At 45.5% G+C, this 26,805-nt stretch overlaps 3 protein-coding genes and 1 long non-coding RNA gene across 5 annotated transcripts in view; 2 read left to right on the forward strand and 2 right to left on the reverse strand.

Moving 5' to 3' along the window:
- Positions 1–5,012, forward strand: part of LOC311594406 (bcl-2-like protein 1) — a 109,385-nt gene extending 104,373 nt beyond the window's left edge. The window contains exon 4 of the transcript XR_014778074.1: positions 4,885–5,012. The gene's annotated coding sequence lies outside the window, so the exon portion shown is untranslated. The remainder of the gene's footprint in view (positions 1–4,884) is intronic.
- Positions 1–26,805, reverse strand: part of LOC311594415 — a 161,780-nt gene that overhangs the window by 93,178 nt on the left and 41,797 nt on the right. The gene's annotated exons all lie outside the window — the stretch shown is intronic.
- LOC311594404 (targeting protein for Xklp2-like) lies at positions 36–26,356 on the forward strand. The gene is made up of 8 exons (XM_084776056.1): positions 36–207; positions 2,726–2,848; positions 8,913–9,051; positions 14,065–14,218; positions 14,766–14,953; positions 24,034–24,129; positions 25,084–25,260; positions 26,205–26,356. Exons 4-8 carry the CDS (start codon positions 14,125–14,127, stop codon positions 26,310–26,312), a joined length of 663 nt encoding a protein of 220 aa, XP_084632182.1. The 5' UTR covers positions 36–207; positions 2,726–2,848; positions 8,913–9,051; positions 14,065–14,124; the 3' UTR covers positions 26,313–26,356.
- Positions 10,354–26,805, reverse strand: part of LOC311594399 (targeting protein for Xklp2-like) — a 35,822-nt gene continuing 19,370 nt past the window's right edge. The window contains exons 1-6 of one of the 2 annotated variants that reach the window (XM_084776040.1): positions 22,146–22,577; positions 19,301–19,439; positions 18,030–18,246; positions 12,795–12,890; positions 11,664–11,840; positions 10,354–10,719 (exon numbers count right to left, since the gene is read on the reverse strand). In XM_084776040.1, the coding sequence (XP_084632166.1) occupies positions 10,612–10,719; positions 11,664–11,840; positions 12,795–12,890; positions 18,030–18,246; positions 19,301–19,439; positions 22,146–22,182 (774 nt within the window). In that variant the 5' untranslated portion in view covers positions 22,183–22,577 and the 3' untranslated portion in view covers positions 10,354–10,611. Of the gene's footprint in view, positions 10,720–11,663; positions 11,841–12,794; positions 12,891–18,029; positions 18,247–19,300; positions 19,440–22,145; positions 22,578–26,805 lie in introns of those variants that run through there. The other variant, XM_084776041.1, reaches the window with a different exon arrangement.

The following is a 26,805-nucleotide window of genomic DNA, read 5'->3' on the forward strand; positions in this document are numbered from 1 at the left end:
GGAAACCTAATTTGTGTAACTATTTCTTTCCTCAGAGGGCGATCTATTGAGTAGAGTGTTCGAATCCTGGGAAGAGCCTGTTCTCCTGCACTAGTGGAGCAATGTCACAAGTCACAACTACTTACTCTTTCGATGCTCCCACTGACTTTATCAATTTTTTATCTTTGGATGCTGAACAAGAGACTGAAAATGTAGACTCATGGTTTGGTAAGTGGCTACTTTCTCTGCTTTCCCCCGCCCCCAGTGTTTCAGGATTGGGTTTCCCTGTGTGTAGCCCTGGCAACCCTGGAACTTGCTCTTTTGAATTCAAAGATCAGCTGACTGTGCCTGCCCAAAGCACTGTGGTTAAAGGCACGTGCTGCTGTGCTGCTGTTTCTCTGTCATGTGAAGGGTTGGTCCTGTCGCGGAGGCCATGTCACGAGCAGAAGAAGGGCTGGAAGGACGGCTCAGCAGGTAGCAGCACTGACTCTGTTTCCCAAACCAGCTCTGGCAGCTCACAGCTGTCTATGGCTCCAGTCTCAGAGAATCCAGTCTCCTCCTCAGAACCCCGCAGGCCGCAAGCATGCACATGGTGCACAGACACATATGTGGGCGAAATACCCACACACATAAAAATAAATTAGTAAAACCAAACAAATTAAAAAACAAGATACTGCAAAAATGTACCTGGACTACACATTCTTTTCCACACCTTCTCACCCATGATTTAATAGAAAACAGCTAACTTTCGAACCACAGAAGTCTGTTCATATTTGAAATTAGGTTTTTTGAGACAAGGTTTCAGACCGTAGCCCAGACTGGCCTAGAGCTCTGGGCCATCTCTCCGCCTCAGGCTCAGAAGCGCTGTGTTAACAGCTGTGAGCAACCAGGCTAAACTTTTCTTTCTTGATTTTTTTTTCTTCCTTCCTTCCTTCCCTTCCTTCCTCTTTCTTTCTTTCTTTCTTTCTTTCTTTCTTTCTTTTTTTCCTTCTTTCTTCCCCAAGACAGAGTTTCTCTTGTAGTCTTGGTTTTCCTGGACACGTTTTCTACACCAGGGCTGGCCTTGAACTCACAGAGATCCACCTGCCTCTGTCTCCAGAGTGCTAGGATTAAAGGCATGCGCCACCACTCCTAGCCATCCTTTCTTTCTTGGTTTTGTTTGTTTGTTTGTTTGTTTTTTGAGACAGCAGCAATGAACAAGGATGTAACCTTGGCTGTCCTAGACTCTCTTTGTAGATCAGGCTGGTCCTAGAACTCACAGAGATTTGCCTGTGTCTGCCTCCTAAGGGCTGGGATTAACGGTGCATACCACCACTGCTCAGCTACTTTTTCTTTCTTTCTTTCTTTCTTTCTTTCTTTCTTTCTTTCTTTCTCTAAGATTTATTTATTATTCATACAGTATTCTGCTTGCATTGAGCCTGAACACCAGAAGAGGGCACCAGATCTCATTATAGATGGTTGTGAGCCACCATGTGGTTGCTGGGAATTGAACACAGGACCTTTGGAAGAGCAGCCAGTGCTCTTAATCTCTGAGCCACCTCTCCAGCCCCTAGTTTTTCTTTCTTTCGTTCTTTCTTTCTTTTTTTTTTATAACAAGATGGAAACATCATCTTTACTCATAATTTAAGATTACAATACAGTTCCACAGAAACAGAAGGGAAAAAAGATAATTCCAAAAAATACGGATTTTTGTGTTGTCTTTGGTGAATGGTTCTTTTGCAGGAGCCATCTCGCCAGCGCCCACCTTGTAGGTGTTACTCTGACATAACCTTGGGATAAGTGAATCCAGTGTCTGATGAGGCTTCTTCATCTTATCCTTTTTCTTGTCTCCACCTTCATTAAGAGACATTAACATTAATATGTGGTAAGAACAAAATGACCATTGTAGCTGCACTTAAAATACAGTGTCCAAATGAGACAGTGTCTGGTAGTTTCTTGGGAAAGGAGTTGAGTGTTACTCTCGAGAGAGGGCTCTGTTGAAGGAAGGGTAGATCAGAGGGCCTGCTGTCCCAGAGAGGTCTGTCCATGCCGCACAGCACTGCAGCCCAAAGGTACCGCCGGCTGTCTGAAGGTTTCTTTTAACAAGTTTTCTTTATGCCCTAATATCCACAGAAAGGAGCCGTTAGCATATCAGTGTGATTCCATACAGAGTCTGGAAGGAAAAAAATAATAATTCTGAACTTAGAAAACCATCTTAGGTGTAGTGTACTTTTTCTTGTTTTCTTTCAGCTTTTCACAAGGTTATTATCAGAATCGACTGTGAGTAGTGTAGTTGTTCAGGGGTGCTGTGCTCCCCCAGCCTGACAGTGTGCTGCTGTGGGGACAGATTGTTTTTGTACCAGCTTTAGTCACAGCAGAGCCCAGGATAAAACTTGCTGAGAAAACGTTGCTCTTCTCCACTCTCAAACACCCCACACTCTATGAATATAAACTGTCCCTTGTGCTCTTGCAGTTCCTGGTGGCCAAAATTCTTCAAGGGCAGCACGATGTGTTTACATGGTAGATAAGGCCAGCTAATGTCTGTGTGGCCCTCCCTGTGTCTTAACAATGGTACAGAATCTGCAACTTTCCTTCTCTGTAAGACACTAGGTGTTGCAAGTCTTCGGGATAGATTTTGCAGTCTGTTCCTGACCTATAATGCACAGTGCTAGACTGTGGTTTTGCTAACCGTGCTGGAAAGGGACTCTACTCCCCATTTTAATATGTGATTCTCCTTTGCTTTGCTTCCTGACTGGTTGTTTCACAGACGAGAAGGCCAACCTGGAGAACAGGTTTCTCGGGAGGAATGGAATTGGAGAGCCTTTTCAGGGCAAAGCTTCCCTGAGGACAGCCACGCTTCAGCAAGGCTCTGGCACACCTTTGAAGGCAGGTAAGGAGAAAAGCTTACAGGGGAGCTTTGAGGGAAGCTGGTGGCGACTAGAGCTGCAAGTCCCAGAGACTGTCATTTTGGTTTGTTAGTGAAATGGATGACTTCAGTTCATGGTGAATGTAGTAACAAACCATGGCTTTCCTGAGACAAGGTTCTGTGTGAGGCTCCGACTGTCCGCAGACTTGCCCTGTTTCCTATACTCTCACATGCTAAGACTGTAGGCACCACCATATCTGACTGTACTTTTTTATGTGCCTTTATTTATTTGCTGTTTTTTTTTAAGCTGTTGTTGTTTTTTTTTCTTTTTACTTTTTGCTATGCTGGTGATTTAATGTAGGGCTTTGAGAATGGTGGGCAAATGCTTTACTACTGGGCTGCATTCTAGTCCTTAGTTTATGAGTTTTAAAAACAAAATTTCTTCCTTTTTAGGGGGGGGGTTCAAGACAGGGTTCCTTTGTGTATCCCCGGCTGTCCTGGACTCTCTTTGTAGACCAGGCTGGCCTCGAACTCACAGAGATCCGCCTGCCTCTGCCTCCCAAGGGCTGGGATTAGAGGCGTGGGCTTTATGTTTTCTTTTTAAACTACTGAATCTATTCGTGCTGCCATTGTGTGCGTCAGTGTAGGGTCATCTACTGGAGCAGCCCTGAAGAAAAGTGACGATCCCCCTCCTGGCAGCTGTCGGCTGCCAGGGGTGGACTTCATGACCCACTTCTTCCTCCATGCTGAGGCTTCGTCTGGCTTGATCTTGGTCTTGGTCTGGTGCATAAAATCCTAGCTACTAAGAGTTCATGTGTGCAGCTGCTCTGTCCTATCTGCACAGATGTGGTCTCACTGTAGTCTTCCACTGCCTCTGGCTCTTACTCCTTATTCTGTGTTGATCCCTGAGCCTTAGAGGCAGTGGTGTGAGGCCCCGTTTAGATCTGAACAGTCTACAATCTCTTGTTCTCTACACAAGACCAGTTCTGAGTCTCTGCTAATTGCCATCTATTGCAAAAAAGAAGCTTCTCTGAGTTTTGGATGAGGCATTAACCTATGGGTGTAAAGACAAGTACCTAGGGGGCAGTTAAATACTATGTCCACTTAGCAGAATAGTAGTAGTGGTAGGCTCTCCCCAAGCCTCCCTAGCCACAGGTTTTTGGACCTGCTAATGGTGCCAGGTATGAATTCCATTTTCTGGATGGGCTTTAAGTGCAATCAGAAAGTGGCTGGTTATTCTCCTAACATTTCTGTCACTGTTGCAGTGGTGGGCGTGTCTTGCCAGGGCCATTGTTACTGCAGCTGGCAGGGTTCACACTGCTTCCCCTTCAGCACTGGGAAAGCCAGCCAGTAGGGTTGGGGCTCCCAGGTTGATACCAGCTCGATTTTCTCCATGTTCTATGACTCAAGTGTGTGGTGTCTTCAGGGTCTTAGTGTCAAGTTCAGGGGGCTGGGGGGGGGGGTGGCGCAGGGCTCAGAGCTAAGAGCAGTGGCAATAGCCTGGAGTATGGTTTTGCATGGGACCTACAGGAAACCCACTGACAAAAGCATGAGAAGAGATAATGTAGATGTGGCTCTGTACGTTCAATCTGATATCTTATGGTGTCTGGAGAGACACTGTCCCCTGCTACAGGGGAACTCCATTTAAACTTTTCAATTTTTTAAATTTTATTTTATGTCTCTGGGTATTGTACATCCTGCCTGCAAAAGCCAGAAGAAGATGTCAGCTTGCTTGGAACCTAAGTTACAGACAGTTATGAGTCGTCATGTGGGTGCTGGAAATGTAAGCCAGGTGTCTGGAAGAGCAGCTAGTGGTTTTAACTGTTGAGTATCGCTCTAGCCCTACCATTTAACCTTTTTTTTCTTTTTGAGACAGGGTTTCTCTGCAAAACCCTGGCTGTCCTGGAACTTACTCTGTATAACAGGCTGGCCTTGAACTCCTCTGCCTCCTGAGTGCTAGGATTAATGACTTGCATCACCACCACCTAGCTAAGCTTTTAATTAGTGAATATTTTAGTACACTTCTATAGAAGTCTGACTAGGTTTTTGGTCTCTCATAGTTGAGAACACTTACTATAAAGAGACAGAAAAGGAAAATCTTCAGAACCAATCCATTCCATCAAATGACTGCTCTTCTCTGAATGCTAAGGGAACTGTATCAGGAAATACTCCTGTCCAGCCTCAGAGGCAGTGCTGTGAAACCATCTTGCTTTAGCAGTTACTTTGCTCTGTGTCCTGGCCCTCCTCCTCTCCTGTTTATTTTCTCACTGAGCTACATCCCCAACCCTACTTTGGTTTTCTTCATATGTTTTGTCAGCCTTTAGCAAAGAGGATGGGAGTTCTCAAGGGATAACTGATACATATTTGTTAATTTGCTCCCACTTTGAGCAGAGACTGGGTGATTCCCCCCCCACCCCCACCCCCACCCCAACAGGGTTTCTCTGTGTAGCCTTGGCTGTCTGGACTTGCTTTGTGGATCCACCTGTCTCTGTCTCCCTGAGAGCTGGGATTACAGGTGTGACCTACCAAGCCTGGCTGAGACAGGGTGTTTTTAATTGTTGGAGACAGAGTCTCATTTTGTAGCCCAGGATGACTTCAAATGTGAGTTAGTTCTCTTGCCTCAGGTTCTCAAGTGCGGTGCCTGCTGCTTTTACAGAGGACACAGGTTTGGTTTCTTTCTGTTTGCTTTTTTTTTTCTTCTTTTTTTGAGACAGGGTTTCTCTGTGTAGCCTTGGCTGTCCTGGATTCACTTTGTAGACCGGACTGGCGTCGAACTCAGAGATGTGAGATCTGCCTGTCTCTGCCTCCTGAGTGATGGGATTAAGGGTGTGCATCACCAAGCCCGACTGCTAAATAATACTATATTCCTGAGAATATTTGTAGTTTTTTCAGTAGTCTGTAATGTGGTAGTTTCAGATACTTTTGAAATATGAAGCTAATTCTCTTGCTTGGCAGCTTGATTTCGCTAAGGGGGTGTGCTTGATGCGTCTGCGTCTGCCTTTCCCCCCCTTCAGTGAAACCTGTTGACAGAAACTCAATCGTGGTTAAGGGGTGCAGGAAGGATCTTGTTCCCACCGTTCATGGGGTCTCCCTTAACCAGCTGCCCTTAGCTTTGACCTGTGCGGTATCCCACCAGCTTCAAGAGACGTTCATGTTTGCCGTTTTGACATCGTAGTATTTGTTGTTTGCGGTGAGGCAGTGCTGTGAAACCATCTTGCTTTAGCAGTTACTTTGCTCTGTGTCCTGGCCCTCCTCCTCTCCTGTTTATTTTCTCACTGAGCTACATCCCCAACCCTACTTTTGGTTTTCTTCATATGTTTTGTCAGCCTTTAGCAAAGAGGATGGGAGTTCTCAAGGGATAACTGATACATATTTGTTAATTTGCTCCCACTTTGAGCAGAGACTGGGTGATTCCCCCACCCCACCCCACCCCACCCCCCCAACCCCAACAGGGTTTCTCTGTGTATCCTTGGCTGTCTGGACTTGCTTTGTGGATCCACCTGTCTCTGTCTCCCTGAGAGCTGGGATTACAGGTGTGACCTACCAAGCCTGGCTGACACAGGGTGTTTTTAATTGTTGGAGACAGAGTCTCATTTTGTAGCCCAGGATGACTTCAAATGTGAGTTAGTTCTCTTGCCTCAGGTTCTCAAGTGCGGTGCCTGCTGCTTTTACAGAGGACACAGGTTTGGTTTCTTTCTGTTTGCTTTTTTTTTTCTTCTTTTTTTGAGACAGGGTTTGTCTGTGTAGCCTTGGCTGTCCTGGATTCACTTTGTAGACCGGACTGGCGTCGAACTCAGAGATGTGAGATCTGCCTGTCTCTGCCTCCTGAGTGATGGGATTAAGGGTGTGCATCACCAAGCCCGACTGCTAAATAATACTATATTCCTGAGAATATTTGTAGTTTTTTCAGTAGCCTGTAATGTGGTAGTTTCAGATACTTTTGAAATATGAAGCTAATTCTCTTGCTTGGCAGCTTGATTTCGCTAAGGGGGTGTGCTTGATGCGTCTGCGTCTGCCTTTTCCCCCCTTCAGTGAAACCTGTTGACAGAAACTCAATCGTGGTTAAGGGGTGCAGGAAGGATCTTGTTCCCACCGTTCATGGGGTCTCCCTTAACCAGCTGCCCTTAGCTTTGACCTGTGCGGTATCCCACCAGCTTCAAGAGACGTTCATGTTTTGACATCCTAGTATTTGTTGTTTGCGGTGAGGCAGTGCTGTGAAACCATCTTGCTTTAGCAGTTACTTTGCTCTGTGTCCTGGCCCTCCTCCTCTCCTGTTTATTTTCTCACTGAGCTACATCCCCAACCCTACTTTGGTTTTCTTCATATGTTTTGTCAGCCTTTAGCAAAGAGGATGGGAGTTCCCAAGGGATAACTGATACATATTTGTTAATTTGCTCCCACTTTGAGCAGAGACTGGGTGATTCTCCCACCCCCACCCCCAACCCCAACAGGGTTTCTCTGTGTAGCCTTGGCTGTCTGGACTTGCTTTGTGGATCCACCTGTCTCTGTCTCCCTGAGAGCTGGGATTTCAGGTGTGACCTACCAAGCCTGGCTGAGACAGGGTGTTTTTAATTGTTGGAGACAGAGTCTCATTTTGTAGCCCAGGATGACTTCAAATGTGAGTTAGTTCTCTTGCCTCAGGTTCTCAAGTGCGGTGCCTGCTGCTTTTACAGAGGACACAGGTTTGGTTTCTTTCTGTTTCCTTTTTTCTTTTTCTTCTTTTTTTGAGACAGGGTTTCTCTGTGTAGCCTTGGCTGTCCTGGATTCACTTTGTAGACCAGGCTGGCCTGGAACTTACAAAGATCTGCCTGCCTCTGCCTCCTGAGTTCTGGGATTAAAGGTGTGTGCTACCGCGCCCTACTTAAATACGGTTTTTTAATATTGCTATTATATTCTAATATTTTATATTATGAACATAGTGAATTTTTTAATCCTCATGGAATTAAGTTCTCACCTAGCCAAGACTTCATGATCACACTCTGTTTAAAAAGAGAAGCCAGTGAATGAATTAGATTTGTTCTAAGTAATTATGAAAATTGATAAGGTTGTTATTGACCAGGGAAACCAATACCTCCTGTGAGTGTTTGTAATGCTCTAAATCAGTGGTTCTAACCCTTGGGACCCCTTTTGGGGTCAAACGGCCCTTTCACTGGGTTCACCTAAGACCATTGGAAAACACATTACAATTCGTAAGAGTAGCAAAATTACAGTTATGAAGTAGCAACAAAAATAAATTTATGGTTGGGGTCACCATGACGTGAGGACTGTATTAAAAGGTCACAGCGTTAGGAAGGCTGAGAACTACTGCTCTAATGATGTGTTGGCATGGTTGTTTTCTCTCTGTCTGCCTCTTGACTTTCTCTAACTTTCCCCAGTCGACTATCTGTCTTTCCTTTTTTTTTTTTTTCTTCCTCTCTTTGGTGTAGTTCTATAGTGAGGTCGCTTTGGAAGTTGAAATGTAGTATAAACTGGCCATAAACTGATCCTTCTGCCTCAGCTTCCTAAATGCTCGGACTGCAGATGTGATCCACCATGCTGACATTTCCATCTCACTTGCTGTGTGTGGTGGCCTGGATGCTTTGATACAGATGTTTTTTGTGAAACTCATAAAGTTGGGAGATACTCAGTAAAGGTCTGGTAATAAAAACATAGTGAACAAGAAGTAAAACAGTTGCTGTTGTCAATGGAAAGGGCTGTGGAGTGGCAAGGGCCCTTCAGACAGAGTGCAGAGATGGCAGAAGAATTTGTCTAAAAACTATCCTTCAGTGAGAGTGATAGAGAGCTGGGTGGTGGTGGCGCACGCCTTTAATTCCAGCACTTGGGAGGCAGAGGCAGGTGGATCACTGTGAGTTCGAGGCCAGTCTAGTCTACTGAGTGAGTCCAATGCAGCAAAGGCTACACAGAAACCCTGTCTGCAAAAAAAAAAAGGAGGAAGGGAGGGAACATTTGTCACGTTGATTGGCATAAGCTGAGTTGATCCTACAAAGCCAGGTTCTCTGGTTCATCCATTTCTATCTAGTTGACTCAGCACTTCCACGTGACCTGGATCTTGGGGAACTAAGCAGATGTCTGCAATTTTGTTTTACAGACTTGTTACCCTCCAGATCTGCGACCAAGATGAACCGAGATCCCCAGACTCCCGTACTGCAAACCAAATACCGTGCAAGGCCTGTGACGTGCAAAAGTGCAGCAGAGCAGGAGGCTGAGGAGCTTGAGAAACTGCAACAGTAGGTCCCTGCTCACTTTCAGTCCCACGGGGACAGTGGTGGCTGTTTTCCTTCCCATGAAATGTGTGGCATGCAGTGACTCCGTAGGTTGTGTTCCTGCCTCTCTGACTGAGAGTGGGACCATGGAGGTGCCCTGGAGCATCATCTGATAAACACCCAATTCAGTGCAATGTAATGGGGGTAGCAGAGCCTCACTTTGGATTCTAATTGAGGATAAGGTTAGTCTAGGTAGACCACACCTTTGCCTGATTATCAAAGCACCTGCAGCTTGACTCTCGGGAGAAGCTGGAACTTAATGTAGTCAGCACTGAAGCTCATCTCCCTGCACCGGCCATGATCGTTATGGTACTGGGGTGAAACCCAGGGCCCATGTGCACGTAGGACAAACACTGTGCTGTTGTTTTCAAGTAGAGCCTCACTGAGTGGCTTGGGCTGGCTGTGTAGCTCAGTGTGTCTTGATTATGTTAGTCTCTTGCCTTGGCCTGGATCTCTGGGATTACAGACCTAGGTCGTCAGCCTGCAGGGGTTCATGTATTCCTAGCGAGCCTCAAAATTGCTATTAGCCAAAGGTGACTTTTTCATTTTATGTTTATGGGAGTTTTGCTTGCATGTAATGTTTCCTTATCACTGACATGCCTGGGACCCATGGAAGCCAGGGGAGGCTTTCTGTCCTGTGGAGCTGGAGTTACAGATGGTTGTTAGTCACCACGTGGATGCTGGGAATTGAGCCTTGTCTGGAGTAGCAGCCAGTACTCTTAACCTAAGACATCTCTCCAGCCCCAAATTTGAATTTCTGGTCCTCCTCTCTCTGCCTGCTGAGTGCTAGGATTACAGGCACCTGCCTCCATGGAGCCCAGCCCCAGCCCCAGCCCCAGCAGGGTTTCGATGATGTCATTTACTCTTTTTTCAGGAGGTGAAGAACATGGCTGTGGAGAGGATGGATTTTGTGTACATGGTGGACCATCTTACTGCTTATTTATAGGTTCTGTTCTACTTTGTGCAGATTTTATCTGATTTAAAAGCATTTTGTATTTATTACTTAAATTTCTTTGTTACAGATACAAATTCAAAGCACAGGAATTTGATCCCAGGATCTTGTGACCCTTTAAAAAAGGTTATTTCAAGTCAAGTTGGAAAATGTAGGCTGAGCCTTTCTATCGTCAGCAGCAAGAGTACAGACCGGGCTTCAGCAGCGCCTCTGTACGCTGTCCGGGTCCATGCAGTTGTCTTCCTTAGTGCCATAAGAAGGGTCCCTGCCTCACAGAACAAAGATCGAATCCCACAGCCTGGGGCTGCTTCTCATTTGTACTGTGACTAAAACCACAGACTTTATTTTATGGTTAAAATACATATATAGAAAGGGTGGTGGTGGGAGACCAGGTGGAAAGTTAAAGCTGTGCCAGAACAAAACCTGAAATTCTAGTGTCTGAAAGAAGTGCGATTAAAGCCAAAAGTCTGTGTAAAATGATTTTTAAAAACCTGGCATTCCCCAGCTCTCAGGCACGTTGCCACATACGCGTCTGAGAAAGGTTCTCTCTCATGTGACGCAGAGAGCAGCTTCTACTGGAATCGCGTGGAGAATTTGGGAGACACAGGCACTGTCAGGGGAAGTTCACTCGATTTCACCTCCACTGCTGGGTACTTGCGGATTGGGTTTGCCTTGTGCACCTGCAGTGAAAGAAAAGCAAAGTCACCACAGGAAACCTATCCCGCAGAGGATGTCAGATCCTGTTGACAGCTTCAGGGCCTCCCCACCTTCAAGTCTCTGAGTAACAGGAAACTATAAAGAACTCTTGCCAGACACAGCAACGCACACCTCTAGCCCAGATCCCAGGAGTTCAGCACACCTGCCTAGACTACGTGGTGAGACAATGTCCCCAAACCAAATGAAACCAAAACAGTCTCTGAGCAAGTATACTGGAAGGCATTTTGTCAATTTGACACAAGCCAGGCTTATCTTGGAAGAATAAACTTCAACTGAAAAAACATGGCCAAACAAGCCTTTTTTTTCCCCCAAGATGCTTTCCGGTTTTATCACAGCAACAGAAAGCAAACGGAGACACAGACAAAGCAATATTTACTCCTGAATATGTGTATGAACCCGAAAGACAGGACGAGTAAGTCAACGTTCAAAGCAGCACAGCCTAGCAGAGAAGCAACGGACCTTTTTTTAGACCCAAAAGAAAACCTAAGCTTTCCTCTAATATTCCAAACTGGCAGTCACTAGCCTCCTTGTGCCAGACAGATTACTTAATTTCGTGCACAATAAATATTTTATGGGGGGGGGGGTCTTGCAAGAATCAGTGAAAAGCATTGATTTTAATAGTAATTTTATATAAAAAGTATGTATACATATACTTTTTAAATTCAAGTGTTTTTATATATTTAAATATATGGTATCTTTATATAAAAAGTTCCCTGGCTGAGGTGTGGTGATACATGTCTGTAATCCCAGTACCTGCAAGGGGAAGGCAGAGGCAGGATGACGACCGCAGATACTGCTCAAAACAAACAAATAAACAAGCAAACAAACGGGGGTGGGGTGGGGGGAGAGGTTCCCTTTGAGGAATCAGAGAATTGTATTCTGCAGATTACACAGGTGAGACACCTACCTTCCCCTTCTGCATTTCTTTTATTTTCTTTTCCTTCTGCAGCTGGCGTTCTTTGTCTCGGGTGTCAAAGGAGAAGGGGCATACCTCCACATTTCTTGCCCCTGGGATGTGGGGCTTATAAGGCACTCCATAATGAGGTACAGGTTGAGCTCTTATCACTACTGGTTTATCCTCTTCCTAAGAGAGAAACTATGGGTTAGAAGCAAGACTCCTCCTTTGGCCCCAGCTCACCCTCTTCAGAATGTGGGAAAATCCACTAATTAATACAAGTCCACAGCCCTGGGTGGCCTAGCTTCCTTTTCTTTCGAGGACAGACAATGCCAATTCAGCAGCCGCATCATGGATCAAAGCAATGTAACAGCATTTGGTAAATGACTATCACAATTACTCGGTAAAAATCTCAAATTTCTCACAGGAATGCTGGGATAGCTAAGTGAGGTCAGAGAGATAAAATGAAGATCAGAAGAAAGGTGCTAAGTAAGCATGCTTACACCTTAGACTCTGACTCAGACTCCAGACTCCACTCCAACATGTGACTGGAATTAATGGTTGCCAAACCCAGAATAGGACCAAGTAAGTTGTTTGGGTTCAAGCTAGTAACATAAGATTACCATGTATTTTAGTTCCAATTGAACCTATAAAAAGGTTTATGCTGAGATCTGCTATAAAATTACCCTAACTCTGGATATTTATAGATAAAATGGGAGATGTAACAAGAAGCTAGCATGATCAATGACAGTTCACATTTTACCGTTCTATGAATCATCACCTTTAGTCACCTTTGTGACCCTTGGGTGTTAAGGACAATACAGTGTAACTGCTTGGTATGAATTTTAAAGGTCCTTTACTAACAGTGACAATAATTCAGGGAACTCTTGACCATGTTACAAGGACAGCATGATCTCAACGCTCTAATGCTCAACTTTCCTGCTCTTCTCATAGCTTGTAACCCACTATCACCGAAAGCCGAGCCCCACCCACTACAGTGCGCTAGAGGGACAAGGCAGATGATCAGACACCCGTGTCAGGCTTACAGACAAGAGCTGACTGCCTCTGGGCCCCATTAAGTGTAAAGACTCAGAGTGGTCATGCAGAAGGAAAAAAGGGGCCCCCTCTCCCTGGGGGAGTCACCTCATCTTCTCTGGTGGGCACTCGGATCCTGTTCTTCAATGCAAAAACTGGTGACTTGGGGACAGTAGCTGGAATTATTTTCTTTTCAGGAACACCCTAGAACACAACTCAATTAGACATCCCATGTCTAACTGAAATACTAAAAACTGGGAAGCTAAAAAATACTAAAAAGTCGGGAAGATAAAAGCTGGATGAGGGGCCACTTGCCAAACAAGCCTGGCTCAAAGTTGTCCTGTGATCTCCACATGAGCATGCAAGGACTAACACTCATATAAACGTCACACGCGCACACACACACACACACACACACACACACACACACACACACGATCTGTGCCAAGACAACATAAGCCTCCACTGCCAGCACTGCTAGGACTCTAGAAGAAGCCCCACTCAAGGAAACCAACTGAGAAATGTGTACATCCCTTAAACAAAATAGTGTAGTGTTTACATGTAACCTATGCACACCTTTCCATATATTTCATGTCATTAGCATATTGTTCATAATTCTTAACACGACGAAAATGTGTTGAGTGCACTTATCATATTATGTAGGGAATATTAGCCAAGGAAAGTAGCCTGCATATGATCAGTACAAATGTTATCTCTTCCATCCATAGTTAGCTGAATTCACAGAAAGAGAACTCAAAATTGTAGTTGATCGTACCTGCTAAACCTCACTGTGCTTAAGTCAGAAGCTCCCCTCCTGTGCCTTGTCTGTACGTACTGTAAAGCTGGTGTTATTTCAGTCCATGAATCTCCAGTACCCAGGGAGATCTTATTCATTTAAGGCCATCAGTAAATGTTAGCTAACTGAATACAGGACGGCTTGCACCTTGGATTCAGAGGCTCCTGTGGGAGCCTGTCGACTCAATAATACCGCAACCACTCAGCACAGGCTTCAGTCTTACAGTGGCCCCGCCCACAGAGTCTCTAGCCCAGGATGGCCTTAAGCTCCCTAAATAGCTGGAGATGACCTTAAATTCCTCCTGAATATTGGGATTACAGATGTCCATAAATCCTGGTTTATGTGATAACCAGGACTGAAACCAGAGCACCCACATGCTAGACAAGTGCTCTATACTCCTACCTCTGGGTTTTTCAAAGCCACTTTATGGGGCATATAAGATACTCGTGTGATATTTACTCTAGTTTTATTTTTTAAAGACAGAATCTCATTATAAAGACCAAGGTGAAGTAAAAAATTAAAATTAAAGGGGGGGCACTGGAAAGATGGCTGAGATTAAGAGCACTGACTGTTCTTCCTGAGGTCCTGAGTTCAACTCCCAGCAACCACATGGTGGCTCACAACCATCTATAATGTGATCTGATGCAGAAGAAAGCAGCTTCCTTCAAGGCTCACCCAAACACAGTCATCTTCCAAGAGCCCTTTGTTCCCAAGAAAGAGAAGAAGTCAGCTGCTGGTAGTGTTCTGTGTGCTCGTGCGGGTGGGACAGAGTGCCACGCTTTGCGGGGACGTACTTAGGACTCAACTAGGGGAGAACGGCGGCGCTGTGTCAACAAGAGATGCTTTATCTGAGGGCATGGTAGCTTTCCTCCCTCAGGCCCAGGCTTTTGTCGCCTTTGCTGGACCCTTAGCTCCCTTTGTGTTAAGTCTGTGGGGCAGACTGATAGAACAGACCCGAGGCCGATGCAGCTGGCCACACCCAACGGGGAGCAAGTGGATGAGGGATGGTGCCGTTGGGCAGTGTGGCAGGAGGTTGGGACTCTTCCTTCTGACCCCAAGTCCCTGTGTAGGAGAGTGTAGCTGCCCCACCACCCGCGGCTCTTAGACTAAATGATTTCCAGAGGCCTTTCCGACTTCTCAGCATTCTGAGTCTGTGGCGCGGCCTAGCTCCATCTTCCTCCTCGGCAGCTTCTGGTTGCTAGCCATGTCTTTCGGGTTGGCCTATTCCTAGGGCCTTATGAGTACAGCACATGCGTCAATATTGTCTTTGTTTCTGTACTCAGAGAACCTTTCTGGTTCTCTAGATCAGGAACCTTTTCAGCTGGCCACTGAGAAGAGAGCCAAGGAACGGCAGGAGTTGGAAAAGAAAACGGCTGAAATGGAGGCCTGGAAAATGCAGCAGTTGGAGGAAGTGAGGCAACAAGAAGAGGAGCAGCAGAAGGAGGAGCTAGCCAGGCTTCGCAGAGAGCTGGTAACTGACCGGGCTGCATGCGCGCGCACAGCCCTGTTGTCTCTATTCTGGTTTCTGGTGGGGCTGGGACAATCTATTCTGCATCTGCACTGACAGGGGGTGTGAGTGAGCAAACAGTGCAATGTCTCATAGGTTCACTTCAAAAATCAGCCGCCGTTTGTCCGTGGTTATTTTCTGCCCAGGTACCTGCCTATTGAGTTTGTTCCCAGTTTAAATCTGTGTCTTACAGCTGTCCTCAGTGTAGGCCAGTGGCAGTACCCTACAGCACAGTTAATCAATGCTGATTATCACTGTGTTAGGTCGGCTCACTCTAGGGCTAATCTTACACTCTTCAGAAGGATGGGCGGCACCTGCTTCCCAGCAGCCCTTCTTGATAATTGCTTTTGCCTTTTGTTTTGGTCTGTGATTCTGTTGAGTACTAAACGTCAATCAAACAAGCTTAAAATTTCACTCTGGCTATTTTAAAAAGTATTTTTAAATTTTTGTTTTTTTAGATATGAGCATTTTGAGTGCATACATGTCTGTGTACCACGTGCATGCAGTGCCCATGGGAACCAGAAAATGGTGTCAGATCCCATTTTAAAAAGAAATTATTATTTAAGCTAGGCATAGTGGCACATTCCTTTAATCCCAGCACTCAGGGAGGCAGAGGTAGGCGATAACTGTGAGTTCGAGGCCAGCCTTGTGTGCAAAGTGAATCTAGGATAGCCAAGGCTACACAGAGAAACCCTGTCTCAAAAAAACAAAAACATTGATTTTTAACTTTTTAAAGATGTATTATTTTATGCATATGAGTGCTTTGCTTGAGTGTACCTAATGCCCTTACATCAGAGGAGGGGCCACATGCCCTGGGGCTGGAGTTACAGAGTTGTGATCCACCATGTGGGTGGTGAGAATTGAACCTGGGTCCTCTGGAGGAGCAGTCAGGGCTCTTATCCGCTGAGCCATCTCTCTAGCCTCTGGCACAAAATTTTAACTTGTAGCTTTTGTCTGCTACAGTTGAGCAAGGCCCTGTTTCTCCCTAGTAAGTTATGCTGGGGATAAGTTTGACATTCTTAGTGAGGGGCCCAGTGAGCAACAGTAGAAACCTGTTTGGGCATCACACTTCTGCATTTTACTGTGCCCTTCTTCCCCTTAAATTTGTAATTGGGATCTATAAACCTTTCCAACCATTTTCCTCTAAAAGACAAAAGGAAAGACTGAGCACATCGGTCTGTGGCATCCACCGAAGTGGTGACTTTGCTTTTCTTTCACTGCAGGTGCACAAGGCAAACCCAATCCGCAAGTACCCAGCAGTGGAGGTGAAATCGAGTGAACTTCCCTTGACCGTCCCTGTGTCTCCCAAATTCTCCACTCGATTCCAGTAGAAGCTGCTCTCTGTGTCACATGAGAGAGAACCTTTCTCAGACGCGTATGTGGCAACGTGCCTGAGAGCTGGGGAATGCCGGGTTTTTTAAAAATCACTTTACACAGAGACTTTGTATGACACACAACTCACTTAGACTTTAATCGCACTTCTTTCAGACACTAGAATTTCAGGTTTTGTTCTGGCACAGCATTTAACTTTCCACCTGGTCTCCCACCACCACCCTTTCTATATATGTATTTTAACCATAAAATAAAGTCTGTGGTTTTAGTCACAGTACAAATGAGAAGCAGCCCCAGGCTGTGGGATTCGATCTTTGTTCTGTGAGGCAGGGACCCTTCTTATGGCACTAAGGAAGACAACTGCATGGACCCGGACAGCGTACAGAGGCGCTGCTGAAGCCCGGTCTGTACTCTTGCTGCTGACGATAGAAAGGCTCAGCCTACATTTTCCAACCTGACTTGAAATAACCTTTTTTTAAAAGGTCACAAGACTTTATTTGGGCTCACTATTTTCTGGGAATGCAGTGCATCCTCCCGATGGCGAGGTGACACAGTTCAGTCTGTGACAAATAGCACAATTCGGACTGGCAGTTAAGCCTGGTCTATAACCTTCGAGGGCCTGTCCCTGTTGGCTTATGTACCCAAGCTGAGCCTCACTGGTCTAAATTGTACAACCTCCCAAAGCAGTGCCTGGCTTTTCGAGTGCTTTTGTTTGAATGTGTAGTGCGGGTGCCCTGAGAGACCAAAGATCCCTTGGAGCTGGAGCTGCGCACACGTGAGCTTCCTTGCCAGAGCCATCCTCCAGCCCTCTGAGTGCACTCTGCTGCTAGCAGATTGGATGTGGAGAGGAAGCTGAACAGAACAGGGCTCATCCTTGGGGTGCAGAAGATCCAGTTTTACCCCAGTCCTGGGGATTTTGTTGTCAATTCTTGGATCTTTCGTTTGTTTCTGGCCGCTTGGTATTTTCACTCCAAACGCCTTGATCCATTCTCCAGGCCTGCCTTCTGCAGTTCCTCCTGCTGTGTCAGCAGTTGTAGGCCAGCATGAGCTAATGTGAATCGGTATCAAAACACAGTAAGATACAAACAAATTAACCTTTAAACATGAAGATGTGCTATCATGAAGACAGACAGACAGTCTCTCCCCTGAGGGTAACAGGTCCCTCTAGAGGATTCCCACAGCAGGGAGGCTCATTCTGCTGCACATTTTTTTGGTTTTTTGAGACACAGTTTCTCTGTGTAGCCTTGGCTGTCCTAGACTCGCTTTGTAGACCAGGCTGGCCTCAAACTCACAGTGATCCACCTGCTTCTGCCTTCCGAGTGCTGGGATTAAAGGTGTGCGCCACTACGCCCGGCTCTGCTGCATTTTTAAGGATTCTTTTTTTAAGTGTATGCATGTTTGCCTGCATGTATATATGTATGTATGTGCACCATGGCATGCCTGGCAGCAGAGCGGGTCAGAAGAGTTATGGATGGCAGTGAACCATCATGTGAAGCCCTTTAAACTGCATCTCTTTTCAGCACACATGTTCCGATCAGTCTGCATTTTAGCCACACATTGCCTCTCTCACTAGACCTACATACAGTCTAAGAGCAAATCCACTCCTGCTGCATCTCTTTGTCATCCACAGCCCAATGCGCTGGTGTCCTGGTCACAGCATCAACCTGAACACTTCTGGATCACCTCAGGACACCTCAAGTATTCTTACCACAACATCTTCCAAGATCTTAGTGGGGCAAGGTCTGGAATGAAATTCGAAGTGTTCATCCTCTGGTTTTTTCTTTGCCTCTCGCTCCCGAATTCGTTTCTCAATTTCCAAATCAAAACCAACAGGCTGAGTAGGCGGCTTAACGGGCAGCGTCTTGGGCAAGATGGGGCCACCTTCAAAAATCCTGGGATCAAATTCCTGTGCTTTGAATTTGTATCTGTAACAAAGAAATTTAAGTAATAAATACAAAATGCTTTTAAATCAGATAAAATCTGCACAAAGTAGAACAGAACCTATAAATAAGCAGTAAGATGGTCCACCATGTACACAAAATCCATCCTCTCCACAGCCATGTTCTTCACCTCCTGAAAAAAGAGTAAATGACATCGTCGAAACCCTGCTGGGGCTGGGGCTGGGGCTGGGCTCCATGGAGGCAGGTGCCTGTAATCCTAGCACTCAGCAGGCAGAGAGAGGAGGACCAGAAATTCAAATTTGGGGCTGGAGAGATGTCTTAGGTTAAGAGTACTGGCTGCTACTCCAGACAAGGCTCAATTCCCAGCATCCACGTGGTGACTAACAACCATCTGTAACTCCAGCTCCACAGGACAGAAAGCCTCCCCTGGCTTCCATGGGCCCCAGGCATGTCAGTGATAAGGAAACATTACATGCAAGCAAAACTCCCATAAACATAAAATGAAAAAGTCACCTTTGGCTAATAGCAATTTTGAGGCTCGCTAGGAATACATGAACCCCTGCAGGCTGACGACCTAGGTCTGTAATCCCAGAGATCCAGGCCAAGGCAAGAGACTAACATAATCAAGACACACTGAGCTACACAGCCAGCCCAAGCCACTCAGTGAGGCTCTACTTGAAAACAACAGCACAGTGTTTGTCCTACGTGCACATGGGCCCTGGGTTTCACCCCAGTACCATAACGATCATGGCCGGTGCAGGGAGATGAGCTTCAGTGCTGACTACATTAAGTTCCAGCTTCTCCCGAGAGTCAAGCTGCAGGTGCTTTGATAATCAGGCAAAGGTGTGGTCTACCTAGACTAACCTTATCCTCAATTAGAATCCAAAGTGAGGCTCTGCTACCCCCATTACATTGCACTGAATTGGGTGTTTATCAGATGATGCTCCAGGGCACCTCCATGGTCCCACTCTCAGAGAGGCAGGAACACAGCCTACGGAGTCACTGCATGCCACACATTTCATGGGAAGGAAAACAGCCACCACTGTCCCCGTGGGACTGAAAGTGAGCAGGGACCTACTGTTGCAGTTTCTCAAGCTCCTCAGCCTCCTGCTCTGCTGCACTTTTGCACGTCACAGGCCTTGCACGGTATTTGGTTTGCAGTACGGGAGTCTGGGGATCTCGGTTCATCTTGGTCGCAGATCTGGAGGGTAACAAGTCTGTAAAACAAAATTGCAGACATCTGCTTAGTTCCCCAAGATCCAGGTCACGTGGAAGTGCTGAGTCAACTAGATAGAAATGGATGAACCAGAGAACCTGGCTTTGTAGGATCAACTCAGCTTATGCCAATCAACATGACAAATGTTCCCTCCTTTCCTTCTTTTTTTTTTTTTTTCCAGACAGGGTTTCTGTGTAGCCTTTGCTGTATTGGACTCACTCAGTAGACTAGACTGGCCTCGAACTCACAGTGATCCACCTGCCTCTGCCTCCCAAGTGCTGGGATTAAAGGCGTGCGCCACCACCACCCAGCTCCCTATCACTCTTACTGAAGGATAGTTTTTAGTCAAATTCTTCTGCCATCTCTGCACTCTGTCTGAAGGGCCCTTGCCACTCCACAGCCCTTTCCATTGACAACAGCAACTGTTTTACTTCTTGTTCACTATGTTTTTATTACCAGACCTTTACTGAGTATCTCCCAACTTTATGAGTTTCACAAAAAACATCTGTATCAAAGCATCCAGGCCACCACACACAGCAAGTGAGATGGAAAAGTCAGCATGGTGGATCACATCTGCAGTCCGAGCATTTAGGAAGCTGAGGCAGAAGGATCAGTTTATGGCCAGTTTATACTACATTTCAACTTCCAAAGCGACCTCACTATAGAACTACACCAAAGAGAGGAAGGAAAAAAAAAAAAGGAAAGTCAGATAGTCGACTGGGGAAAGTTAGAGAAAGTCAAGAGGCAGACAGAGAGAAAACAACCATGCCAACACATCATTAGAGCAGTAGTTCTCAGCCTTCCTAACGCTGTGACCTTTTAATACAGTCGTCACGTCATGGTGACCCCAACCATAAATTTATTTTTGTTGCTACTTCATAACTGTAATTTTGCTACTCTTACGAACTGTAATGTGTTTTCCAATGGTCTTAGGTGAACCCAGTGAAAGGGCCGTTTGACTCCAAAAGGGGTCCCAAGGGTTAGAACCACTGATTTAGAGCATTACAAACACTCACAGGAGGTATTGGTTTCCCTGGTCAATAACAACCTTATCAATTTTCATAATTACTTAGAACAAATCTAATTCATTCACTGGCTTCTCTTTTTAAACAGAGTCTGATCATGAAGCCTTGGCTAGGTGGGAACTTAATTCCATGAGGATTAAAAAATTCACTATGTTCATAATATAAAATATTAGAATATAATAGCAATATTAAAAATACCGTATTTAAGTAGGGCGCGGTAGCACACACCTTTAATCCCAGAACTCAGGAGGCAGAGGCAGGCAGATCTTTGTAAGTTCCAGGCCAGCCTGGGCTACAAAGTGAGCCCAGGACAGCCAAGGCTACACAGGGAAACCCTGTCTCAAAAAACAAAACCAAAAACCAAGAAATGGTATTTAAGGAGAACACAGCACTACAGCGGTGGAGTGCTTGCCTAGCTGATTCACCAGCACTGCAGTAAGAAGAGAAAAACTGCATTTAAAGCAACTCATGTGGCCACCTTAAAAAAGTGAGAAACAATGCGTAATAGAAAGTTTGTAAGTATGAACCCTTACCCCCAAATGCTGAGGTTACAAGCATGCACAACCAACCCAGATGTTACAGGATATTTTATCTCAATGTGATTGATCCCTCAGATTGTATTTGATCCCTGTATGGTCCCTCAGATTGTGAACTGTAAAAACCTATCTTTTGTTTGGCGTGGCTGAGTCCTAGCACACACCTTCAATCCAAGATCTTCCTGGACACAGGGTTTAATAAAGTTAAAGCCAGCTGACAGGAATTAGAGAGCAGAAGGGGTCTTTGGCATTTTCCACTCTCGGGATTTTAGCTTTAGTTCTCAGGCTCTTAGCTCTCTAGCACCCCAGCTCCTTGACATTTGGCTTTTTGGACTTTGAGCTAGCAAGGCTTTGGCCTTGGGGTTTTTGACCTTTTCTTCCTGGGTTGTCAACTGAGCTGGTGAGACTTTTGGGCCTTCTCCATCGGGACGTGAGCTGGGTGCTTTCTCTGCCTTTCTGAGCTAGCAGGTTTTTCACCCAGCATCTGGTTCCTGTGTCTTTATTGGTAAAATAGAACGATCTGGGATTCTCATTTAAAACAATACTGCTTAGCCATATTCTCCTGATAGCTTGGTTTTACATTGTTTTGAGTCTTTCGACTTTACCTTCTTGCAGAACTTGTTTTTGTAAAAACAAAAACAATTGAAATCCTTTCATCTGTTCACCTTCAAATCTATACAAACTTGTCAGCATTGACTCTTTCAACCAGGTGTGATGGTGCGTGAATGTAATCCCAACACTTGGGGAGGCAGAAACAGGTGGATCTCTGTGAGCTTGAGGCCAGCCTGGTCTTCAAAATGAGTCTAGGACAGTCAAGGCTACACAGAGAAACCCTGACTTGAAAGTAAAAAAAAAAGGGGGGGGGGTTTAAGGGAGCTAGAGAGATGGCTGAGAGGTTAAGAGCACTAACTGCTCTTCAAGAGGTCCTGAGTTCAATTCCTAGCAACCACATGGTGGCTCACAGCCATCTGTAATGTAATCTGATGCCATTTTCTGCCCTATAGGTGTGCATGCAGGACATAATAAATAAATCTTTTTTTTTAAATAGAGAAAAAACAAGAACAAAGAAACAAACAACAATCCCTCTTGCTGTGCCAGTGACTGTGGAAGCGGCTCCAGTCAGTGAGGTGCTGGTAGGAAACTTACTCTCCTCCTTCTTGTTCCTCAGGTGATATCTATGCATGTGCAGTACTCATAAGGCCCTAGGAGTAGGCCAACCCGAAAGACATGGCTAGCAACCAGAAGCTGCCGAGGAGGAAGATGGAGCTAGGCCGCGCCACAGACTCAGAATGCTGAGAAGTCGGAAAGGCCTCTGGAAATCATTTAGTCTAAGAGCCGCGGGTGGTGGGGCAGCTACACTCTCCTACACAGGGACTTGGGGTCAGAAGGAAGAGTCCCAACCTCCTGCCACACTGCCCAACGGCACCCTCCCTCATCCACTTGCTCCCCGTTGGGTGTGGTCAGCTGCATCGGCCTCGGTTCCTGTTCTATCAGTCTGCCCCACAGACTTAACACAAAGGGAGCTAGGGGTCCAGCAAAGGCGACAAAAGCCTGGGCCTGAGGGAGGAAAGCTACCATGCCCTCAGATAAAGCATCTCTTGTTGACACAGCGCCGCCGTTCTCCCCTAGTTGAGTCCTAAGTACGTCCCCGCAAAGCGTGGCACTCTGTCCCACCCGCACGAGCACACAGAACACTACCAGCAGCTGACTTCTTCTCTTTCTTGGGAACAAAGGGCTCTTGGAAGATGACTGTGTTTGGGTGAGCCTTGAAGGAAGCTGCTTTCTTCTGCATCAGATCACATTATAGATGGTTGTGAGCCACCATGTGGTTGCTGGGAGTTGAACTCAGGACCTCAGGAAGAACAGTCAGTGCTCTTAATCTCAGCCATCTTTCCAGTGCCCCCCCTTTAATTTTAATTTTTTACTTCACCTTGGTCTTTATAATGAGATTCTGTCTTTAAAAAATAAAACTAGAGTAAATATCACACGAGTATCTTATATGCCCCATAAAGTGGCTTTGAAAAACCCAGAGGTAGGAGTATAGAGCACTTGTCTAGCATGTGGGTGCTCTGGTTTCAGTCCTGGTTATCACATAAACCAGGATTTATGGACATCTGTAATCCCAATATTCAGGAGGAATTTAAGGTCATCTCCAGCTATTTAGGGAGCTTAAGGCCATCCTGGGCTAGAGACTCTGTGGGCGGGGCCACTGTAAGACTGAAGCCTGTGCTGAGTGGTTGCGGTATTATTGAGTCGACAGGCTCCCACAGGAGCCTCTGAATCCAAGGTGCAAGCCGTCCTGTATTCAGTTAGCTAACATTTACTGATGGCCTTAAATGAATAAGATCTCCCTGGGTACTGGAGATTCATGGACTGAAATAACACCAGCTTTACAGTACGTACAGACAAGGCACAGGAGGGGAGCTTCTGACTTAAGCACAGTGAGGTTTAGCAGGTACGATCAACTACAATTTTGAGTTCTCTTTCTGTGAATTCAGCTAACTATGGATGGAAGAGATAACATTTGTACTGATCATATGCAGGCTACTTTCCTTGGCTAATATTCCCTACATAATATGATAAGTGCACTCAACACATTTTCGTCGTGTTAAGAATTATGAACAATATGCTAATGACATGAAATATATGGAAAGGTGTGCATAGGTTACATGTAAACACTACACTATTTTGTTTAAGGGATGTACACATTTCTCAGTTGGTTTCCTTGAGTGGGGCTTCTTCTAGAGTCCTAGCAGTGCTGGCAGTGGAGGCTTATGTTGTCTTGGCACAGATCGTGTGTGTGTGTGTGTGTGTGTGTGTGTGTGTGTGTGTGTGTGTGTGTGCGCGTGTGACGTTTATATGAGTGTTAGTCCTTGCATGCTCATGTGGAGATCACAGGACAACTTTGAGCCAGGCTTGTTTGGCAAGTGGCCCCTCATCCAGCTTTTATCTTCCCGACTTTTTAGTATTTTTTAGCTTCCCAGTTTTTAGTATTTCAGTTAGACATGGGATGTCTAATTGAGTTGTGTTCTAGGGTGTTCCTGAAAAGAAAATAATTCCAGCTACTGTCCCCAAGTCACCAGTTTTTGCATTGAAGAACAGGATCCGAGTGCCCACCAGAGAAGATGAGGTGACTCCCCCAGGGAGAGGGGGCCCCTTTTTTCCTTCTGCATGACCACTCTGAGTCTTTACACTTAATGGGGCCCAGAGGCAGTCAGCTCTTGTCTGTAAGCCTGACACGGGTGTCTGATCATCTGCCTTGTCCCTCTAGCGCACTGTAGTGGGTGGGGCTCGGCTTTCGGTGATAGTGGGTTACAAGCTATGAGAAGAGCAGGAAAGTTGAGCATTAGAGCGTTGAGATCATGCTGTCCTTGTAACATGGTCAAGAGTTCCCTGAATTATTGTCACTGTTAGTAAAGGACCTTTAAAATTCATACCAAGCAGTTACACTGTATTGTCCTTAACACCCAAGGGTCACAAAGGTGACTAAAGGTGATGATTCATAGAACGGTAAAATGTGAACTGTCATTGATCATGCTAGCTTCTTGTTACATCTCCCATTTTATCTATAAATATCCAGAGTTAGGGTAATTTTATAGCAGATCTCAGCATAAACCTTTTTATAGGTTCAATTGGAACTAAAATACATGGTAATCTTATGTTACTAGCTTGAACCCAAACAACTTACTTGGTCCTATTCTGGGTTTGGCAACCATTAATTCCAGTCACATGTTGGAGTGGAGTCTGGAGTCTGAGTCAGAGTCTAAGGTGTAAGCATGCTTACTTAGCACCTTTCTTCTGATCTTCATTTTATCTCTCTGACCTCACTTAGCTATCCCAGCATTCCTGTGAGAAATTTGAGATTTTTACCGAGTAATTGTGATAGTCATTTACCAAATGCTGTTACATTGCTTTGATCCATGATGCGGCTGCTGAATTGGCATTGTCTGTCCTCGAAAGAAAAGGAAGCTAGGCCACCCAGGGCTGTGGACTTGTATTAATTAGTGGATTTTCCCACATTCTGAAGAGGGTGAGCTGGGGCCAAAGGAGGAGTCTTGCTTCTAACCCATAGTTTCTCTCTTAGGAAGAGGATAAACCAGTAGTGATAAGAGCTCAACCTGTACCTCATTATGGAGTGCCTTATAAGCCCCACATCCCAGGGGCAAGAAATGTGGAGGTATGCCCCTTCTCCTTTGACACCCGAGACAAAGAACGCCAGCTGCAGAAGGAAAAGAAAATAAAAGAAATGCAGAAGGGGAAGGTAGGTGTCTCACCTGTGTAATCTGCAGAATACAATTCTCTGATTCCTCAAAGGGAACCTCTCCCCCCACCCCACCCCCGTTTGTTTGCTTGTTTATTTGTTTGTTTTGAGCAGTATCTGCGGTCGTCATCCTGCCTCTGCCTTCCCCTTGCAGGTACTGGGATTACAGACATGTATCACCACACCTCAGCCAGGGAACTTTTTATATAAAGATACCATATATTTAAATATATAAAAACACTTGAATTTAAAAAGTATATGTATACATACTTTTTATATAAAATTACTATTAAAATCAATGCTTTTCACTGATTCTTGCAAGACCCCCCCCCCCATAAAATATTTATTGTGCACGAAATTAAGTAATCTGTCTGGCACAAGGAGGCTAGTGACTGCCAGTTTGGAATATTAGAGGAAAGCTTAGGTTTTCTTTTGGGTCTAAAAAAAGGTCCGTTGCTTCTCTGCTAGGCTGTGCTGCTTTGAACGTTGACTTACTCGTCCTGTCTTTCGGGTTCATACACATATTCAGGAGTAAATATTGCTTTGTCTGTGTCTCCGTTTGCTTTCTGTTGCTGTGATAAAACCGGAAAGCATCTTGGGGGAAAAAAAAGGCTTGTTTGGCCATGTTTTTTCAGTTGAAGTTTATTCTTCCAAGATAAGCCTGGCTTGTGTCAAATTGACAAAATGCCTTCCAGTATACTTGCTCAGAGACTGTTTTGGTTTCATTTGGTTTGGGGACATTGTCTCACCACGTAGTCTAGGCAGGTGTGCTGAACTCCTGGGATCTGGGCTAGAGGTGTGCGTTGCTGTGTCTGGCAAGAGTTCTTTATAGTTTCCTGTTACTCAGAGACTTGAAGGTGGGGAGGCCCTGAAGCTGTCAACAGGATCTGACATCCTCTGCGGGATAGGTTTCCTGTGGTGACTTTGCTTTTCTTTCACTGCAGGTGCACAAGGCAAACCCAATCCGCAAGTACCCAGCAGTGGAGGTGAAATCGAGTGAACTTCCCCTGACAGTGCCTGTGTCTCCCAAATTCTCCACGCGATTCCAGTAGAAGCTGCTCTCTGCGTCACATGAGAGAGAACCTTTCTCAGACGCGTATGTGGCAACGTGCCTGAGAGCTGGGGAATGCCAGGTTTTTAAAAATCATTTTACACAGACTTTTGGCTTTAATCGCACTTCTTTCAGACACTAGAATTTCAGGTTTTGTTCTGGCACAGCTTTAACTTTCCACCTGGTCTCCCACCACCACCCTTTCTATATATGTATTTTAACCATAAAATAAAGTCTGTGGTTTTAGTCACAGTACAAATGAGAAGCAGCCCCAGGCTGTGGGATTCGATCTTTGTTCTGTGAGGCAGGGACCCTTCTTATGGCACTAAGGAAGACAACTGCATGGACCCGGACAGCGTACAGAGGCGCTGCTGAAGCCCGGTCTGTACTCTTGCTGCTGACGATAGAAAGGCTCAGCCTACATTTTCCAACTTGACTTGAAATAACCTTTTTTAAAGGGTCACAAGATCCTGGGATCAAATTCCTGTGCTTTG

This window comes from Acomys minous, assembly GCF_964271855.1.
Source record: "Acomys minous genome assembly, chromosome: 3".
Taxonomy (NCBI): domain Eukaryota; kingdom Metazoa; phylum Chordata; class Mammalia; order Rodentia; family Muridae; genus Acomys; species Acomys minous.

What these genes read in the sequence shown, in the direction of transcription:
- LOC311594404 (XM_084776056.1), top strand. Translation starts at nt 14,125, where the DNA reads ATGCAGAAGAAAGCAGCTTCCTTCAAGGCTCACCCAAACACAGTCATC. An exon ending in AGAGAAGAAGTCAGCTGCTG is followed by an intron (nt 14,219 to 14,765) that starts GTAGTGTTCTGT and finishes TTCTGTACTCAG; the next exon opens with AGAACCTTTCTGGTTCTCTA. An exon ending in TGCCCACCAGAGAAGATGAG is followed by an intron (nt 24,130 to 25,083) that starts GTGACTCCCCCA and finishes TTTCTCTCTTAG; the next exon opens with GAAGAGGATAAACCAGTAGT.